Source organism: Pholcus phalangioides, unplaced genomic scaffold, assembly GCF_987345545.1.
Source record: "Pholcus phalangioides strain wild (caught in Gottingen) unplaced genomic scaffold, Ppha-v1.0 ptg000008l_1, whole genome shotgun sequence".
NCBI lineage: Eukaryota > Metazoa > Arthropoda > Arachnida > Araneae > Pholcidae > Pholcus > Pholcus phalangioides.
The window spans coordinates 8,628,295-8,649,896 of NW_028301601.1; the positions used below are offsets into that span (position 1 = coordinate 8,628,295).

Here is a 21,602-nt window from a genome sequence, read left to right on the forward strand (position 1 = left end):
CAAGATTGCGAGTCGATCTCTCCGTTAAAAAAAAGTCTCATCACACAGATCAACAGGCCTACGGCGATACAACCATTCAATCATTACACTTCACTCATAGTTTGAGAAACTGATGGTGGATGGCAGCACTATAACAAGCATTACACAGAAACAAGCTTCCTTAGGTTCGCAACAAATACACGCAAATTTCTCAGCATGGCCCCAGGTCTTCGATCACCTGCCAAAATCTCTTCATTGAGACAGAGCGGTGGACCATGATCTGGTTAGGAGGAGGAGGCCTGTTACGTAAAGTACGGAACGAACCAACAGAATCCATCGCCCTTCCCGACACATCAAAATGGATCCTTACCTACCATGGGCTGGAATTCAGTGAGCATCCTTCTCATGGATGAAATTATATGCAGGGCCGTCTCAATAGCACCGATCCCAGGGCAAAGTGATTCCCTCGGGGCCCCCTATGCTGAGCTGGAAGCAATAGCTTACACATAGAGAGAAACGGCCCTCAGTAGCGCAACGACATAGAGATTTTGATACCGTTCGACGTCGTTATCGATATCGTTCAACGTAGAAATGACATACATTTGTTGACGTAGTTCGACATAGAGAAATTTGGATTACTTGAAAAGGGACTAATTATCGTACCAGATATTCTGCTTCAAAAAAAAAAAGATTATTCGGCGTTTATATTGAGCGAATGCATGTTTATTATCGTTCGATATCGAACACGTAAAAATTTCCAACCTCTTTCCGACGTTCGATATTCATTCGATGTCAGATCGGTACGATATCCTAATTTTTCTCCCTAGTCATTGGGTTCAGCTATCCATTTTAGTCAAATGGCTTGGACGTTGCATCGAGTTGATGGCTGTCTTCATGGGGAGAACGACGCGAGAGATCCGACACTTGCGAGCAAGGGGCAAGGTGAGCCACCACTATAAATCTTTGCTAACATTTTCCGACACAATTCTGAATCTTTTGAGGTAACGGGAGTAAGATACTTTGCATCAGTCCGGGGTTGTGAGCGGATCTATCTAGCTACGATATCGTTGTGCTACTGGGGTATGCCACTCTTGGCGGCTCACGCAAAGTACGCAAAATAAAGTCTAGATTCTTGTTCTTTGTAAATAACCAACGCATTTATGAATGCCTGATAAATGCGTGTGATGTGTTCGAAACGCTATCATTTTTTTTAACAAAAAAAGTTAAGTCGCCCACATCCCCTAACCTTTTTTACTTCGAAGGTTCAACCGCAGAATCTCCTGCAGTCATTTTGAGAGAACAGAAGATCACCAAATTTATTTTGTAACGCTAATTATGTGTGTTAATATACGTAATATTTTTCCTACAATTTTTTTCACCGTAACTTCAAGTATGACATCTTCTATTTATTAATTAATGTTTTTGGATTACTATAACTATACTTTCGGCCTACACAAAGACACAATCATTCAATCATTACAATTCATTCAGATAGAAAAAATTAATGCCAGATGGCAGCACTACATATAACAAACATTACACAGAAACAAACTTCACATAGGTTCACAACACATACACGCAGATCCCAACGAGCAGCAATCCGTTAGAAGTTCCGCAGAGGAATGTGGACGAGGTGCGTGTATGGCTTAGTAGAAGTAGTTTCTATGAAAGGGATGACACCAAATAGTCTTGTAAATAAGTGATTTATTCTTCACAAACATTTCCAAAAAATAGCAGTGAACTCTTTCTTTCTTGCACCTTTAAACCTTGACGCTTTGAATGAACAGCTTTCATTTTAGTCATTCCTCGATATGGAGGCAGGACCGTGTCGGACATTGGCGTACGCAAGGAGCGTGAACCTGATCCGAGATTATAGTGTAATTTTACAGGAGAAAACGTTTCCCCCCCCCCTCGAGAAAATCCTGCATATACCTATCGTGTCGGATATATATTATGATAAATTCTTAAAATCATTCGAAAATCGACAAGAAGACAATGAAAATCCACATTATTTCAAAGAACAAAAGTTACCAATATAACGCTCCAACAAGAATTTTGTTCATCATGTTGTATTGGTCACCCAGACAACAAAACCTTCGCTCATATTTCCATTAATTTTGCAATTAAAATTGATCATTGCAAAACGTGCAACATATTTTCGATTATATTTCTCAATGGTCAATTAAAATTGAAAAATTTGCGAAATATAATCGATTTTCGATTCGTCTAGAAATGCCTATTATATCTTTTAAGCAATTTCAGCATATAATATTTAATAATTAATAATTAATGACAATCTGCAAGTGATTACAGTGCGCTAAACTTCGCGGAAACAATAAATGAAAGGATCATGTTTATTTTTCTGAGGAAATAATCTCGTCTGTCATGTTCATGAATTTTTATCCAGGAAATGAAAATCGATGAGAAAACTATGGCGTACTATTATATCCTGAAGCACCGAGCGGGTCTATGTGTCCCAGATTCGTGTGGCGTCGATGATCTCGCCAGAGTCACCAAGAAAAGTAAGTGCGCACATTTCTTCGTGATCGATATACAGGGTGACTCCGAGCTATTCTGGCGAATGAAAGGGGGTGATAGGCAAGCCCAAGTGGATCATGAAACACCCCAAAGACCCTGTCTTATCTCAAACCGTTTTCGAGTAGTGGTCGATAATGGATTGAGGCGAAAAATGCGTCAAGTCTGAAAAAAAAAACAGAATTCATGAATTTTTTAATGGACCTATATACGCGAAATAAGCATACATTTGGAAAGCACAGAAAAATTCCTATAAGGTCCCACCAATTTCTTTGAAATATCTGGATGTAATAGCGAGCTGCAGGCGCTAAAAGAATGGCAATGTTTAAAATCGAATTGTCACCAAAACTTTTAATTGCCAATTCCTTAAACACTCTTTTACTTACAATCGATCAAATTTACCAAAAACTTGTCCATTCCACCAGCTTTCGGAAGATTCTAGAATAAACTAAATTGGTCATCTAGTTCAGGAGAAACTTAGTCATTTGTTTACAATACATCACTGAAATCTGCGTTCGTGGACGTAATTTTAGCAGGTTTTGGCGACAATTCCATTTCCACTTCATCGGTCTCTCAGCGCTTGTAGCTCACTATTAAGTACAGATATCTTATAGATAGAGGTAGTGTCACCTCATAGGATTTTTTGTGCAAAATCAAATCGCGTGGCGAAAATCTGTAACCGCTAATTCTAAATTTTCGTCGAACTTCGACGAGTGCGGATTTCAGTGATGTAACAAACGACTAAATTTCTCCTGAACTAGATGACCAATTTGGTTTTTCTAGGCTCTTCCGAAAGCTAGTGGAATGGACAAATTTTTGGCAAACTTGCCCGATTATGGCTAGAAAAGTGTTTGCGGAATCGGCAATTCAAAATTCTTCTTTACAAGAAAAGAACTTCGCCAATCTTTCAGCGCTTGTAGCTAGCACCAATAAATCCAGATATTTCGATGAAAATCATGTCATCTTACTTTTTCCGTGGTTTCCAAATATGTGTGTGTGTGTGTGCTTAGTTTGCATTTAGGTCTCTCGGAAACTTCACAAATGCAGGTTTTGTCAGACTCAACACATCTTTTATTCCATAATCGATCATCCACCGTAACTCGAAAACGGTTTGAGATAGGACAGGGTTAGTGGGGTGTTTCATGCTCCACTTGGGCTCGTCTGTCAGCACTTTCGTTTGGCAGAATAGGTCGCATTCACCCCGTACATTCAAATTCGTCTTTTCGAAATCTGTGTTTACTTAATCGTACCCGGACCAGGCTCTGTCACCTATTGATAATTTCAATCACAAATATAAATACAACGCCACAGCAGGCTAAATGACCAACGAAGTGGCTGAGAAGCCCCCTCCATTTCTTAAGATTTCATAATACAGTGGAACCTCACCGTTAACGGACACTTTTCTGATCCTCGGTCCCGAAGAATAAGGCTTTAATGTATTTCACTCCCGGTTAACGGACACTTTCGATAGCGGGCAGTAAAATCAGGCAAACTCTAATTTTTTCCAAAACTTTCATTTAATATATATATATATATATTTATTTATTTAAACATAAACCGAGAATTCATCATATATAGCGAAGATTATATATAATCCTCATTATATACAATACTCATTTTGGTAAATATGATAAATCGTTAATTAAGTAATTAAGTACCAAATTAACTGAACATAACTATGGACCAGGATGGTGAATTCGAATGGTAATGTGTTTGTTTTGTTTGCGCATGTTAGTAGATGTGAAGAAAGCCAACATTAAGACACTGATAATGTTGCTTCTAGCATAAAAAAAATGTTATTGTCCTCTTCACACACTTCTTTTAATGAAATTCAACTTTTGTTGCACGTGTAAAGCACGTATCATGTGCGTGCAAAAATAATTAGTTGGTTCAATGAAGTGAAGAAAAGTTATAAATGTTTTCATATTCATAAAAATTTCCAACTTTATTTCGATGTTATTCATAATTACCGCTAAAAGTTACAAATGTTGTGAAAGTAATGAAACTTTCTTTATCGAGATGATTGGTGATTATGCATAACCACCGGCGTATCACTTTTACACATAGAACCAATTGGCACCGAAAACAAACGTCATATAAATGTGAAAGTCGTATAAACGAGATTCCACTACGTATCGTTCCTCCCCCCTTAGCGGACAAAATTTTTGGTTCCCCTGGTGTCGGTTATCGAGAGGATTTACTGTAGTGCAATTTTCCCCCGAGGGCGTTGTGGGATGATAATTTTCCATAAAGTGGTGAAAGTTGTGTGCATTATGTGGATAATGCGCATGAAATTACGGTGGATGAAGTTTAAGGCGCAGAAGATCATTAGTAATTGAATTTTGCTATTTATAACGGCTGCGGAGCACCAGGAAATATCCCAGAAGTAGTCTGGGTTTCTACACATATGCACCCACCCCTCCTCCGATGCTAAAAGCACGAATGTACAATGTCGATGGAATGTTTACTCATGTAATGTTATTACTGACTAAAGTAATGTTATTACTTTAATGTAAATTATTTTCCTAAAATGTTAATGGTCCTTCCGCCTATTCCAATAAAACTATATCTATTATAATTTATTACCACGAAAAACCACTTTCACGTTCTTCAATCATTTCAATATCGCAAATTATCTGATAATTTTCAAACAAATTTTATAAGTAATCTTTCTCTCTCTGGTTAGATAGGATGTTAATTGATAATCCCCTTCACTCAACATTTAACTTTATGAACACGAGAGCTTAAATCAGGAATCCATAGTTTAAAAATCATTCTTCTATACACCAATCGGGATTCAAACCCATACCTGTCAAGCTGCAAGTCGATGTGCTAATTATTAGGCTGTCTTGAGGCGTCATATTTAACCCCACGAATATCTCATGAGATAAAAATGTCTTTCTCGGAAGTAAGTATTTCTACTGAATAATCACCATAATAGCCTTATAGGTTAGAATCTGAGTTGTGGAATCTCGTTGTCTTCCTCCAAATTGTTGGAATCGTCTTTACAATGCAATTCTCAATCTAACACTACTGTAGAATATGATTTATGAGCCAACAACTTGGCTGTACTTGTATCTTACACATGTTTAAATCACGTAAATTCCTGTATAGATTTTTTTCTAGAACTAAGTTGGCTAATTTTAGCCCACAAATAATATTATTTCAACACGACCCTTCATATAAACAGGCCCTACTCACACGAGGATACTAATTTTGCTTAGGTACCTTTGACCTTTGAAGACCGGGCACACCCCGCTTCCCATCTCAGAGAGATATCGAAGAGAGATGCTTAGGTACCGGAAGACTCGGTGTCTCAGCGACCCAAAACGTACATTTCTATGGCTCTACTCACACGAACGTGTTGCGATATTGGCAACTACAAAACCTACGTGACCTGCTAATTGGTGACTAGGTTAGTTAGCATCCCCGCTACACCAGTTAAACTATTCTCAAACATTTCCTTGTATTCTTGTGATTGTGTAAAGCATGAACTGCAACCACCTTTTTAGTTCACCACCTTCACACGATCACAAGAATGTAAAGAGATACTTCGGAAAAGCGCACAATAATAAATTAGAAGGAGATTAGCACCTTAGGTGACTTGGAGATTATTACTCTAAGCAATCTGAACCTGAATTAAATAAATGCACCTAGGTTACCTTCACTCTCCCGATTTTGAAGTTTCCCGAATGATGGATGTAACTGGAAATTCATAGTTTTAAAATTCTACACAGGAAACATAAACGCCATTCCACAGGTTAAAGGAGCATAAATAAAATATATAACGGACAGATATTCTTAAAACACCAAGTCACTAGTCAACAAGTCGTGTAGTTTCTCTGTTCGTCAATACTCTAATATTCTCGTCTCAATACCGCCGTAGACACTTACGTGCAGGGTTGCCTTGATGCTGAATCTAGAAAACATTAGTATCCCCCTTGCGAAGAAAGCCGTAACTGTACGAGACCAGTGTCTCCCAGAGTAGATGATACCGCTTCCAAGTGACCTGGCCAGGGCTATCCCTGAGGCGTGTGAAACAGTTGCGGTTGCACCGGGCCCGGCGCTTTGTGAGGCCCCACACTCGCGGTAAATTATTGGATTCTTTCACCAGTAATCGAATTACTTCTTGCATTAATCAAGAATTTCAATAATTTTGGAATTTTTGTACGATGCCGTTAGTTCTGAATTTTCATAACTTGCGGAATTATTAATTTAATTAATTCTAATTTTCATGAATTCTGGATTTTTTTCCCATTAGATCTGAATTTTTATAAATTCTGGAACTATTTCGTTCATCAATTCTGGAATTATTGCCTCCATCGGTTTTGAATTTTCATTGGTGCTGGAGTTGAAGTGACTTAACAGCGGGCACACCGGGCACTCGCACTGGACACCAAGCCCCTCTCCCCCCAGAAATCCCAACTTTACCATTTTTTTATAATTTAAGGGGCCCCAATATTTTCTTTTGCGCTTGGGGCCTCAACTGAACTCAATCATCACCTTGTATAGCAGAAAGCCTCCGCGCGAAGCTTTGACGTCACTGAAGTCGTCCATTTCAACCATAGTCATTGAATATACTGCAAAAAAGGTAAAGATTTAGCATACGTCGGACTGTTATTCCAATGGCTACAGGTGAAATGGACGACTTCAGTTACGTCAAAGCTTCGCGCGGAGGCTTTCTGCTATAGGTGTTGCCTCATCCGTCTCGGTGCTGGAGTTATTTTTCTTCAATTGATACCAAATTTCTATCGATTTTCGAATTATTTCTTTCATTAATTCTAAATTTTCATCACATCTCTGGAATTATTTGTCCCATCGGTTCTGAATTTCCATTTTGGTGCTGGAGAGAATTATTTCTCTCAATATATTAAGCTAATCATTAGAGTCCGGTAGTTCAGGCAAAATGACATAAATGCCTTTTATTGCCTATTTTCAAACTTTTTTGGTAAAAATGCCTTTTTTGAAATTTTCCTGCCACAACATTTTAACGTATTTTTAAATTTATTAGTTAATTTCAGAGGTCATAATCTGTTAAACTTGAATATTTCGAGCATTGAGAACAAAATAATTGAATTTTCCAACCCTCTCAGTACTAGTTATCATCAGAAAGCCCCCCCCTCCCCCCTCCAGCCCCATTTACATGTAAATAAGTGATTTGAGAGATCGGTGTTGCCATGCATTAACTGTGCTTTGACCGGATGATGTTAGATGTGAATGAGTTTGTTTCAGATGAACGCAGCCCATGTTAGAAAACAGAAAATTAGAAATTTTTGCTTCTCCACATGCCATAACATGCCTCGCTCAGGCATTGGACTGCATTGTACATCTGACCGATGACTGTCCCAAGAGGTCATCAGTTGACGTCATTGCCAACACAAGGCGGGATAAGAGCAGGACAGGCCCATGATGTTCTGATTTTGTTTTTTGCAATCGGAAATTCACTGCAAACAACACAACGGCTATTTATATAAAAATATTATATATGTAAAATCCGTATTCAAACACAATATAATATAATATGTTGTTGTGTCCTAACGGATTTGTCAAACAAGGCCCCAAATACAAACCGGGATCCCAAATAATTGATTTTTTTTTTCGTTTCGAAATTACTTCTTTCACTAATTCTGGAAATAGTTCTAATTATTTTTTAATTAATTATTCTTTTTAATAATTGTGAAAATTTTTTATTAATTCTGAAATTATTCTAAATCATACTGATATTATTTTTTTGCAGTTAATTCTGAAATCATTTAATTAAATATTTCTCGAAAATATTTTTTTTCAGTTATTCTGAAATGATTTCTTTTTCAATTATTCTTAAATCATTTCTTTCAATTATTTAAGAAGAATTGAAAGAAATCATTTCAATTATTCTTAATTTCCATTATGATTCATGATTCATTATTCATGATTATCATTTTTTTCAATTATTCTTAAATGATTTCTTTCAGTTATTTTTAAATGATTTCTTTCAATTATTCTTAAAAATGATTTCTTTGAATTATTCTAAATCATTTCTTTCAATTATTCTAAATCATTTCTTTGAATTATTCTAAATCATTTCTTTCAATTATTCTTAAATCATTTCTTCAATTATCCTTAGACTGATTTCAATATTTCTAGAAAATATTTTTTTTCAGTTATTCTGAAATGATTTCTTTCACTTATTTTCTCTTAATAGACTTCTTTTTATAATTTCTTTCAATATGTCCCGGAAACAATTCTTTCAGTTATTCTGAAATGACATACTTCAATATTTCTTGAAAAAGGTTTCTCTTTTCAATTACTCTGAAATGATTTTTCTCAATTATCTGAAATGATTTTTCTCAATTATCTGAAATGATTTCGTTTAATCATTTTAACAATTGCTTCAAATATTTCTCGAAAATATTGGGTTTTTTTTTTCAATTATTCTAAAATTATTTATTTCAATACTTTTCGAAAACATTTCTTTCACTTATTCCGAAATTGTTATTTTTTCGAAAGCATTTCTAAGTAAGTCTCTGCTGACTTTTCTCTCCAGAAATAATGAAATTTTCTCAAAAAGTGTTGCACTTCTGCCGAATTTATTTAGACGGTCCTGGTAAATGTAATAGATTTAATGTATTAAAAAATAGTTTTTTCAAATGTTTTTAGATTTTCCTAAAATTGGTCAGCGGGCCACGACGAAAAGTGTTCCGAGGTTTACATTCACCGATGCTTCAACACCTATCCTAGTACCACATTTACTAGTCAAAATACCGAGATCGCCCTCGGCCACGGACTCGGTCTAAGCTTATCAAGAACACCAAATAGTAACAATAACGAGAACGATGCCAAACGCTGCAAACCAACCGAAACTTTCATGCAAGCCATATATTCATCAAATAATAATAAAATCTGGAAGAAAAAAAAGTGAATTTCAATGATATCGCGCGACGATCGAGCGAAAAAATATCCATAATGATTGACGAGCTGACGCGATCACATGAAAAACTGAACAAACAATCGTTTCATGGCTCATGAATTTTACTGACATTTAAATAGATGACAATACGTGAACATAGAATTCAAGTATAACATAACGGAGAGAAAAAAGAGAAAAATACGTAGAAAAACAAGAGGCATGTTTTTTGTATGCACGTGTTGTTTGGAAATTATACATAGTGTTATTCTTACATGCATCACTGAGAACTTGAAACTCGATGAGACGTTTCGGTATGTTCACGGCTGTGTGTTCTCTCTTCTCCAATTTGCCTTATTTTATTTTATTTTTTTCAGGTCAATTGTTTGTCATGGCGAACACGTTCGATATTATCAAGTGTGATATTATCTTTGAGACGGAAAAAAAAAATGAATACACACATAAAATTTCTGCCTGTTGTGTGTTCGCGGAAATCCTGAAATGCTTCTATTGCATTTTTTTTGTATTATTATTATTTGCCATTTGGTTTTCTGAAATGTTAAATGATAGAGCTCGTTGACTTCTCGTCTAATCTTCTAGATATTTTTTTTTTTTCCCTCCTACCCCTTTTTTTTGTATTCTGATCATGGACTTGGGCTCGTTCCAGTGACATGTTCGAGTTGTCCGGTAATCATGCGGTTTTTTTTGTCTCACTCATTTTATCATTGAAGGTCACTGATTGTTTACATGCTATTCGAACGCCTCGAAAATTAATTAAAAAAAAAGGAACAAATGGTGCCCGAAAATTGCGGAGTGAACTAATGAGATCAGAAGGTGATCGGATTTGTTCTTAATAAGGCGAAAAATCCTTGCGAAAGACACTGGCGGATGGTGACGGCATGATATACAGTCATATCCCGCTTATAAACAGATATTAACGGTTTTAGCACACAATATCCAATTAAGCTGGGTATTCGATTAGGCGGGGAACAATTAAATAGTCAGTTAACGCCGTTAGTATAGTTTTTATATTGGAACTGAGGTATTAAATAAAGCTTCTCTTGAGTAAATCACAAATCAAAAATTAACTCGATTTTTTTTTAAATTAAAATGATCACAATATTTAAGATATACACTTTTATTGCCACAGTTTGCGCTTTCAATGAGCATGTTAGCGAACAAAAATAACTTGAAATAACTGAGTACAACTGCTTTAGGTTTTTATCTTAACTGTCAACATATTGGCCATAATTTCTAAATGTTTCTTCTGAAACAAATATTATATACATACCGGTTGATGTGTAAACAGTTTCGTGAATCGCATTAAGCGAGGGACTTAAACATTGTCTTTACGGGAGAAATTTCGGGTCTGGAGGATTTTATTTGTATAAGTGGGTATCCGTTACCCGATTATGTGGGGTTGACTGCATATCACGAGTCTTGAAAATTTCAGACATTGCGGGCCACGTTTGAGCTTTTTCTGAAGCCCGCGAGCCACCAGACCAAATCCTACAGTGTTATCTACAATTTTAAGATAGTATTCAGATTCACAAACACTTGTGTGCAAGGGTGTTTCAACAATTTGGCCAAACGGCTGCCCTCGAAAAACATGCCCATAACAAATATGGGTGTCATATATTTCAAAAATACAGCAACCCAATTAAAAATGCAATTAACAAAAATTATAAACAATATATACTAATGATAAAATATTATACAATGCTCATAAAGAATATAATGGTTGTCTTATTTTAAGTATGGATAACTTCTGGATTTTTTTACTTCGGGTAAGCTATTCCATTTATTAACAACCCTATTAGAGCAAAATTCGCTGCGACACCATAACCTCGCATTGTCCCTTACCAATAGATACTGGTGTCCCCTAAGACAGAGCTGCGGGCCATATTCTGGTCAGGAGGAGGAGGTTATAACGCCCTCGGTTGTAGCGAACTATCAGTGATCAAACGTCAATGATTCTTGGTCCTGACTGTATTTCTCCACAGATAAAAATGTTAAAGCAATTTACCTCGGATATAAACGACACATTTTTCTTCGCTTCGCTTTTCATACATTTTCGTGTGCTTCAGTTTTTATGGCATCCCCCCACCCCAAAAAAAAAAAATTGTTAAAATCAAAACTCATCAAGAGTGCCCGGATGTTGATGGCATTTGCCTTTATTTGGAATCTTTTGCATTTTTATGTCTCCCCTCAACCCTCTTAGGTCCTTCTTCGAGATTTTGGGCATTTTTTGATATTTTCGGGATATTCTTTTTCACTTTTAAATTTTTTGATGATAAAAAGATTTTAAAAATAAATATCAATATTGATTGTATATTCATCCCTTATGAAAACCAATTCCGTGAATTTCTTGAAAAACAAGAAAAAGAAGCTTTCACATGGCTTTCTAACCATAATAGGCATATATAGGATTTTCTCAGGCGTAAGGGCGAGGGGGTACTATAAAAGAAAAACCACAAAAAAAAACATTACCCGCCGAAGTAGACTAACCCAGTGTTTCTCAACCTGGGGCCATACGGCCCCCTTGAGGTCCTGGGATATTCTAAGGGGGGCCACGAGTGAAAATCAGATGAAAGGGGGAGTCATGACAAGTGGTGAAGGGGGGCCCGCAGAGAGATATGAAGAAATTATAACAATTATAAATTATATACAAATTTTCAAATGAAATATGTTGGGGGAAAAAGTGACTAAACTTTCAGAATCCAGCAAAGCTGTCCATGAAGCAGGAGCCATCTAAACCTATGTGGGCATGGCTTGGGATGCTCATGGAGGCCCTTTATGGTCACATATGGTACAATAATTTTTGAGTGTAAATATGTAAGCTGTTTCGATTACGTAAAGGGACGCCCCAGAATATAATTTTGCCCGGGGAATCATTATAGTGAGACGGCCATGCATAGAACCCCCAAAAGAAGGAAGTTCACTGAACTTCAGCCCACGGTAAGGTGCAGACCCATAATGATGTGTCGGTAGAAGCGATTTATTGCATAGGTTCGCTGAATCGTCCAGCATTTCGCACATACCTATTATTCCCATATAATTTGTCCCTTAAGAAAGGTGGCAATCTCCCCTTCCCCCACTTAAATTGATCTTATCTATAAAATTTTTTGTTCATTATAAAAATTTAGTTTGGACTAAACTAAATTCAGTGAGTATAAAGTGTTTCGTTCCTTCATGAGGGTGGGGGCCCTTAGGTAAGACGAGCGGGGCCACGAGAAGAAAATGTGGTTCAAAGTGGGCCATAAGCTAAGAGAGATTGAGAACCGCTGGACTAACCGGTTCATGAGTTATAACTCGCTAATTAGAAAAATGATGAAAAATTGCAAAATTGATGGTTTTTGATGGAAACTAAACGTTGTAAAAAAGTAATTAACATTTTATATATAGTCATCACGCATATTCATGTTGAGGTAAATCGAGAAGCTATCCATACTTAGAATAAGACAATCATAAGTATTCTGTATGGGCTTTGGATAATATTTCATCATGCATATATAGTTGTATATCGTTTGTATTGAATTTTTAATTGGGTTGCTGTATCTTTGAAATATAGGACATCCATATTTGCTATGGGCATCTTTTTCTCAGCCACCTCGTTGGGCATTTTGCCTGTTGTAGTGTTGTATTTGTATTTGTATATGTGTGCCATGTTCAGGTTTTATTTTTTTTTCATTCTTGTGAATGGGATTAAAATCACTGTAAACTTGCTCCAGCCCCCTTGATTTGAAACAGCCAATTTGAAAAATTTCTGACAAGAATCTATGGTTTCCAGTTGTTATAAAACAAATTTCCCGAACTTTTCTAGATAAAATATGGTCAGGCACAATTTAATGAAATTCCAATTCCATGTATTTTGAGTACATGTGATTATTTACATATTTGGAAGGTCTTGACAACGTCACACTCCGTTGTAACTATATATACACCTGGGTTATAATTCCGAAGATTCACAAAACATGCAGCGTCGTTGTAAACGGGTATTTCCAATAAAATGGTCGGTGGGTGACGGCGAAAATCACCGAGTGGCACATTTGGCCCGTGGGCTAGGTCAAAAATACCCCGGATATATATGAAGGGGATTATGCACATCTGGCTGTTGGCGTCGAATGAAGAATCTATAGCATGGGCTATAGATTCTTGAACTTTGGGCTATAGATTATTGAAACTTTGATAACTATTAATTAACATGTTATCTAGCATCAAGCCAGTTTACACATTATCTATTATCAAATTAATATTGTTCTTTTCTTTTACTCTATTTTATCAGAGGCCTAATTCCTGTACGCATGTTTCATGCGTTAGCCTAGGGCAGCGGTTCTTAACCGGTGCTCCGCGGAACGCTTGGGGCTCCGTGTGCACTCTTCGGGGGCTCCGATATTTAAAAAAAACAGTTAATTTGAAAAAAAATAATTATAATTACTTTTAAATAATGGAAACAAATCAGTAACTTTGATGAATAAGTAAAAAAATAGGCCTACGGGGCTTCGCCATAGAAATTATATGCCAAAAAGGGAATCACTGGCCTAGGGTAAGTAAGTTCTCTAGGAATACGTACTCCCACTCCACCATGCCCTTCTAGTGGTGAGCAAGGAGCCCCCCTCCCTTCCCCCACTGTTGTCGAAAAATTCGCAGGTCTAAACCGTTTGTAGAAGTGCCGCTTACGTATTTCTATGTACATTTGAAGCATGGATGTTTAGGAACCACTGGTCTAAAACATTGTTCTCAACTTTCAATGCTTCCCTAGTGGCGCTAACAAATGCATAGTAAGCTTGGCGTATCCCTTGTAGCACGTGGGATGCTTTTTTAAAGAGAGAAATGTGTACGAGATGAGCTTACTCCCCAAACGCGCATATCGTAAATGCTTAGAATTCGTGCGCATATCCTTCGACATGTGTGAAAGCTTACGTATTCCTAAAATTCGTGAAACTTTCATTTCGCTGAGGAGGATCGTGCTTAGGAGACTTGCGTAGCCGTTATAACAGAGATCGTTATAACCGAGTTTGATTACATGTTTTTCTCTTCAACTAGCCAACAACATGATTTGAATTTGGCAAGATGCCCTACCTCACCAAGAAAGCCAGGGATAATAATTATTATCATCAGTGAGACGAGTTGTGGGCTACACTAAGTTTTTTGTCGCACTTTTCTCATTCTAATATTTGCCAGTCATTCCTCAAATTTTACACCCCAAGCCCACGCCCTGCAAATGCAATTGCAAGTAACGCTTTTGGTCAATCACATGCTTACAAATTCTCTAAGTCGTTCTTTTGTTGGCCTAGCTCTTTTTGTCTATATCATTTTCCAAGCCACTTTTTTTCGCATTCCAATGCGTGAACACTGTTTTGGTGACTCGCATGCTTGCAAGCTCTCTAGATCAGTGTTTGAAAACAAGGACCAGTAAAATGTCTGAAACAATTTGACGGACCACTTGCGTCCCATTATAATTACTGGACATTCCCGTGATTTTTATTGTTTTGGTTTTTTTTTAAATATATATCTGTCCCGTATTTTCAACGATACTTATTTGAATCCGTAATATTTACCGAAGTCGTGGATACACTGCCCGCAATTTTTTGGAATTTTAATTACGATTGATGATTGTCGCTACTTCTGAAAATTCTTCTGATGAAAAATAGCGATGTCCCGTATTTTACGGATTACTATTTAAGATACTAGTTTAGCGTATTTTTTCTCAATGAAATATGGTCATCAGATCATTTAAATATTTTTTTTCATCACATACATTTTTTTTTACTGTGATTTTTAACGGCCCTTTATTTCCACACCCTTCTGCAGTTTCAGCAGTAATTCGCGAGTTGCATTTAAAGCGGTAAATTGGCAAAATTTATATAGTGACATCCAATATTTAGGACCGCATTTACCTCTGCATTCTTCTCGATGATATATGTATGAAGTACCAAAGTATGAAGGATTGACTTTACTTTGAACCCATATGTAGGTTACTATTACAACGGATAAATAGTTCTATCAAGTCTGCTGCAGACAATCTATAGCATCGCCGCACGCCACCTCTAGTCCGCAGACCACAGGTTAAGAAATGCTGGTCGAGGTTGCTCATTTGGTCATTCACTGTCTTAGTTCGCCCCCCCCCCCATACGGAGGGGCGGATTTACGGTTTCGTCGCCTGTGTGGGTTTCCCAAGTGTTGTGGTTTTTGACAAGTTAATCCTTAAATCTCCCCCCCCCTCCCCCAAATACTCATCTCGTTATCACGAATGTGACCATAAGTCAATTTATATAGAACGCCAGGGCTACGTCGACCTTGGGCTGAGTGGTGTGCGGCAGGGGGTCCCGTAGTCTGGGGGTGCATTTACGGATTACGCTATAGAAGTTATTTATAAAACTTGAAAAATGCTACCAATCAGCTTAATGGTGGTATTTTTCAAGTTTTATAAAATAACTTCTAGAGCTCAATACCAGCCTTATATAAAGCTGAAACAACACTGCACTGACGTGGCGTGATTTCACGTCATGTCAGAAACGTTGTGAATGGGAATTCCACGTCAAATAATTTCAACATCACAGAATTTCCACGAATAAGAAATTCACAAATTCTCTGACGTGACGTGACAAATGTGTTTCGGCCATAATGTACCGCTTTAAACACCAGACCAGCGTGCACCCCCGTATAATGTCTGATAATATCCCGTGCCATCTGACCTGACGTGGCTACACGTCACGTCATAGTAGTGTGTGCCGGCTTTAAAACGCTCAACTACGACGGTAGGAAAAGCCACGGCATTCTTTCGGAAGCACTTATCATTGTAAATTCAGTCAAACCTCATTAATGAGTCGCTCTTGGGAGAGCAAAAATATGACTTAGCAAGGGAGTGACTCGTTAAACGGAGTACGCCCTAGCTGTGCCTATTCCTGCCCGAGGACAATTGAGACTTCCAAAAAGTGACCCGGTAAGCGGAGTGACGTGCTAACCGGGTGACACACTAATGAGGTTTGACTGTATATCCAGAATATCATTCTGCCGCATGTTACGCACACAAATTCGAGTAATGTCAAAAAAAATTATATTCCCACAGTGGCGTTGGAGCTGCAGGCAAACGTTACAGTCGGAAGATGTGAAACATCCAAGAGCGTCAAACTGACCAAGGGGCAAATAGTGTCAATGTAAGTATAATTCAAACAACCTTTCTCTTTTCCCCTTGGAATAGGGGTTTTTCCCCTTGCATTACCTAATTCCCTCTCGCCGCATTTTATTGGCTAACCCAAAGTTTCCCAAACTTTTCATTCCATCGCCCCTTTTCAGAAATATTTTTCTCTCATCGCCCCCAACTCAAGTGAACCCATAGGATCCTATGTTAATTCCGTAGCTTCTATCGCCCACTTTGGGAAACACTGTTGTGCCGTTGATCCTAGACACATACTTCCAATTAGAAAAAGTATCCAAATAACGTGCAGAACTCAGATGCATCGTTCGTATTGCTAGGGGTTGTATAGTTATTAAGATAATAAAAAAATTATTATTAAAAACTTTTCAACTGTCGCTCCGTCCTCAAGAACCTGTTATCAGACATTTGCTGCCCTGTCTCTCCTGAGGCCAAAAAAAAAAAATCAACGTTTCAAAGTCAAATAACCACTGAGATATTTCAATTCAAAAATCGGAGGAAAGATGGGGAAAAAACATATAAATAAGGGAAAGAAGCGCTGTTCCTGAGGTTTTTTTCTCTTCATTTCCAGTTTTTCAATTCCAATATCTCAGCGGATATACATTTAGAAACATGGAATTTTCTTTGTTGGCCTGAGAAAGAAAACAACAGGGCAACAACTTACTCTAATTGCGTTTTTGAGCACCGGGTGTCAAAATAAAAAGTTTATTATTCCAATGACGACGAGCACCCCTTGCAAACATGAATGACGTGTCCGAGTTCTATCTCTAGTATCAACGGTTTCGCCAGTAAAATGCGGCAAAGGGGAATTAAGCAATCGGTATATCCATGTATAATCCGCATAAATCCCCTCACTTCTACAGTATTTGTGACGCACAATCTGCATCACTATTATATTTATTTTACAGGGTATTAATTATATTGTAATTTTTTTGATAGCTGTTAAAGTATTTATAAATTATTTATTTATATTAATTTCCAATATAACAAATTTGATTAAATTTTCCTAATATTACTAAAATTTAATCAAAAATAACAAATTTAAGTAGCATGGTATACATTTCCGACCATACCAAAATTCATATTACAAGACTAAAGAGAGACTAGATTTTTTCCCCATGTAAAATATAGTTTCAGAAAATCACGATAGATGTCACTGTTCTTTTGTAAGTATGTTGGTCCAGGATGTTTTTTTTATGGGAAAAATCTCCTCTTTCATTAAGAAACATTTAAAAAATTTAATTTACTTTAATTTCTTTTAAATCTTTTTTCTCGAATTTCGTAAATATTTTTATACAGTTTAGCTTTTACGATCTCAGTAGCTGTTTCGTTTCTTCTCCTAATTATAATTTCAACACAACGTGTGCAACTTTTTCCATGATCACAAAAATTTACCCGTATTTCAGTGGTCCAGATGGAAAAATGACACAAGTTCACTTTTCCAAAAAGAAAGAAAAAAAAAATTGAGTTGTTCGCATTATGGCGTGTCTCGTTCGTCAAAATTTTGGAAGGTGACAAAATTTCGTCCATCTCTTTCGGTTTACGAGGAACCAACGGCGGCAAAATTTGCCATAATTCAAAAAAACCACATCATCACATTTTTTGCAAAATATTGCTTACAAATTTGCTAACTTACAAAAGTGAGTTATTAAACTGGTGAAATAAATTAAGAGAATTTGCATATTTTATCGAATTTCATGAAAAGAACTGAACTGAATGTAAAACTATTGCTTCTAGACAAAAATGCAAATCTTGTACGTCAAATACGTAATACGTATGTGTAGGCGCAGCCAGTAAAGAAACAGGCTTTACAAGCGCGCGTAAGTTAAGGCGCATTTCGTTCGCCAGCACACCTCGGCGAATTTCTTGGTGTTATTTTGCAGCAATCGGTTAATTTCAAATTGTAACAGTAAAAATGAGTAACCACCAACGTTTAGATGATGGAATGAGGTGGCGAATTGTGGGGAGGCTAGAAGCAGGACAATCTCAAGTCCAGATTTGTAGAGAGTTCAATTTAACGTGCAGCGTCGTGTGTAACTTATGGAAACAGCTCCAGGATATTGGATTCATCGAGAGAAAGCCTGGGCAAGGTCGTCCAAGAGCCACGACGGCCAGAGAAGATCGCCATTTGTCGATTATAGCGAGGAGTAACAGGAGTGCTACAGCTTCTCAGCTCTCTCGTGACTTGTATGCAGCCACAGGAACCCGTATATCAAGGGTGACTGTCTCCAAAAGACTTCATGAGAGAGAGGGTTGTTTGCAAGAAGACCTGCTGTTTGCGTCCCGCTCACTTCTACGGACAGGAGAATCCGTTTATCATGGTGCAGAGAGCATAGAGATTGGAGTATGGATCAATGGGCAACCGTTCTCTTCACTGATGAGTCCCGGTTCAGCCTAAGCACCGATTCTCGCCGTACGTTCATATGGAGAGAACCAGGGACCCGCTACCTACCCTCCAATGTCCGCGAAATCGACCATTATGGCGGAGGAGGTTTAATGGTCTGGACAGATATCATGTTGGATGGCCGCACACCTCTCCATGTCTTTGAAGGAGGCACTGTGACTGGTGTGAGGTATAGGGATGAGGTCTTGGAGCCCTATGTTCGCCTTTTCAGGGGTGCAGTTGGTCCTGAGTTCATTTTAATGGACGATAACGCGAGGCCACATAGAGCTCTTCTGCTCGACGATTTTCTAGAGAGTGCGGATATTCGCCGGATGGATTGGCCAGCCAGATCTCCAGACCTTAACCCTATACAGCATGTCTGGGACGCTCTGGGGAGGGCAATTGCAACTCGCAACCCTTTCCGGGAACCATCCTGGGAATGAAAACAGCGTTGCTGAACGAGTGGGACCAATTGCCACAGGAAATGATAAACTGCCTTATTTCAAGTATGAAATCACGCTGCGAGACCTGTATATCTGTAAAAGGGGACCGTTACCCATCTATTAACCCATTTTTTTTGTTTATCCTGTAACCGCTGTTTCATACCTTCCGACTCCAACGAGTGTTACGCACGATCATGCGTGTGTATTACAATTATTGAATTGTTATTTGTTTTGTATTGTATCAATGTATGTACATATCCAATTTCATTAAAATCGGTACAGTAGTTCTAGAGATAATCGACCAAGTCTGCAAATTCTCTTAATTTCTTACACCAGTGCATATTTTGACATCTGAGCACAGATTTTGTACCATAATTATTTTTTTTTCAAATCATTTTAATGGGATATATTCTGATTAGCATGTAACACATCGGTGTTGGGATACATACAAAGTTTAAAGTCATTTCAACAAGTGATGTTGGAAAAAAAAAGTCCCTTACGTTAGGGCTGGACAAATCCCAGGCTCCAGGTCTCCATGGCGACTAAAGAAATTGGTACTAGCTCCTAACATTTTCTTCGTACAGTTGCTGCTCTTCCTACAGTGAAAAGAACATTTCACCCTGTAGCGCGGGCAACGCGAATGTCGCGTTTCACGTATTCTAGAAAATTTCGCGGGGGGGGGGGGGTACGTACGCTAATGCGCGTTTTATATACGTAGAGGATTAAAATACCTGCGATTTTATATAGAAAAATAATTCAAAAACTGCCCGTGGATGTGGAGGGTTAATGGAAAAAGAAACGGCATTCAAAGTGATTGGCAGCGGTCTATATTAAAATATTTAAAAATATATATCTGGTGAAAAATATAGAACGAAAAACTCGTAAGGAGTTGGACGCAGAAAATTGCATAGTATTGTATTTAAAAATCAAAAAATAAAAAAAGCGAGATGCAAATGCCTTTTCTGGCAAATTTGCGTGCACCAACCCCTTGATTACTTTCAAAGTACACTGCTCAAAACAATTAGGGGAACACATGGTTTTAACAAAATTACGCAAAGATGTATAGCGATAAGTAACATAAATTGAATCATCCATAATTTAAAGCCTAGCAGGAAACGGAAGAAGAAAACTTCATATGCAAATCAAAGTTCATGACGTCAAAAACCAGAAAAAGGAGATAAGGGCAGAAATCGGGATGTTGCAGAAACGTCTGTTTTACTGTGAAATTCGATTGCGCAGTATTTTTTTTTGAGACAAAATGACTTGAGGATGTCTCAACAACGTGATTTACCGGAATCCATGGCATGGCGTGTTATGGGCAGACTGGAATCCGGGCGAACACAACGTAGTGTCGCGGACGCTGTTGCAGTCGCCAGAAGTGTTGTTGCAAGGCTGTGGAATCGATTCCAAGAAACAGGAAATGTTAGACGTCGACCAGGGCAAGGTCGGCCACGCGCCACTACAGCAACTGATGACCGGTATGCACGGTTAACAGCCTTACAGAACAGAGAATGCTACGCAGCTGCAAAGACGGTTGCTCTTGGCAACAGGACGAAGGGTGTCCAGCCAAACAGTACGTAATCGGCTTCATGAGGGAGGGCTCTATGCACGTAGGCCAATGGTCTGCATTCCGTTGACCCCACGCCACCGTGCGGCCCGAAGAAGATGGGTTGCTGAACATCGAGATTGGGAGCAACATGATTGGAGCCAAGTGCTGTTTACAGACGAGTCCCGATTCAGTCTGGATCGTGACACCCGACGTGATCTGGTATGGAGGGACAGGGGCACTCGAAATAACCCCGCATTCGTTCGTGAAAGGCCGCTGTGGTGGTCGAGTGGTTATAGTGCCGGACTCGTGATGCGAGGATCCTGGTTCGAACCCCACAGTGGTGGTCGGCTGAAGTTGGTTTTCTGTGGTTCCCAACTTCAAGGCGCAAATGCGAGCCGATCTCCCCGTTAAAAAGTCTCGCCACAGAGAGCAACAGTCCTACAACGGTAAATCATTCAACCATAACACTTCACTCATAGTTAGAAAAACTGGGGGCAGATGACAGCACTACACATAACAAGCATTGCACAGAAACAAACTTTACGTCAGGTTGCACTACACGTACACGCACATCCCCGCATGTACCGATTCGTTGGGGGGTTCCGCGGGGGGCGGGGGTGCATGTGTGGTGTAGCAGTAGTAGGTAGGGCCTCCAAAAAATGGCTCGG

At 38.3% G+C, this 21,602-nt stretch overlaps 1 protein-coding gene across 1 annotated transcript in view; it reads left to right on the plus strand.

The window, feature by feature from the left end:
- LOC149083604 (uncharacterized) overlaps positions 1–21,602 on the plus strand; it is a 112,194-nt gene that overhangs the window by 45,727 nt on the left and 44,865 nt on the right. Inside the window, exons 4-5 of the mRNA XM_089234106.1 lie at positions 2,387–2,501; positions 16,473–16,560. Coding sequence (XP_089090232.1) covers positions 2,387–2,501; positions 16,473–16,560 — 203 coding nt within the window. The remainder of the gene's footprint in view (positions 1–2,386; positions 2,502–16,472; positions 16,561–21,602) is intronic.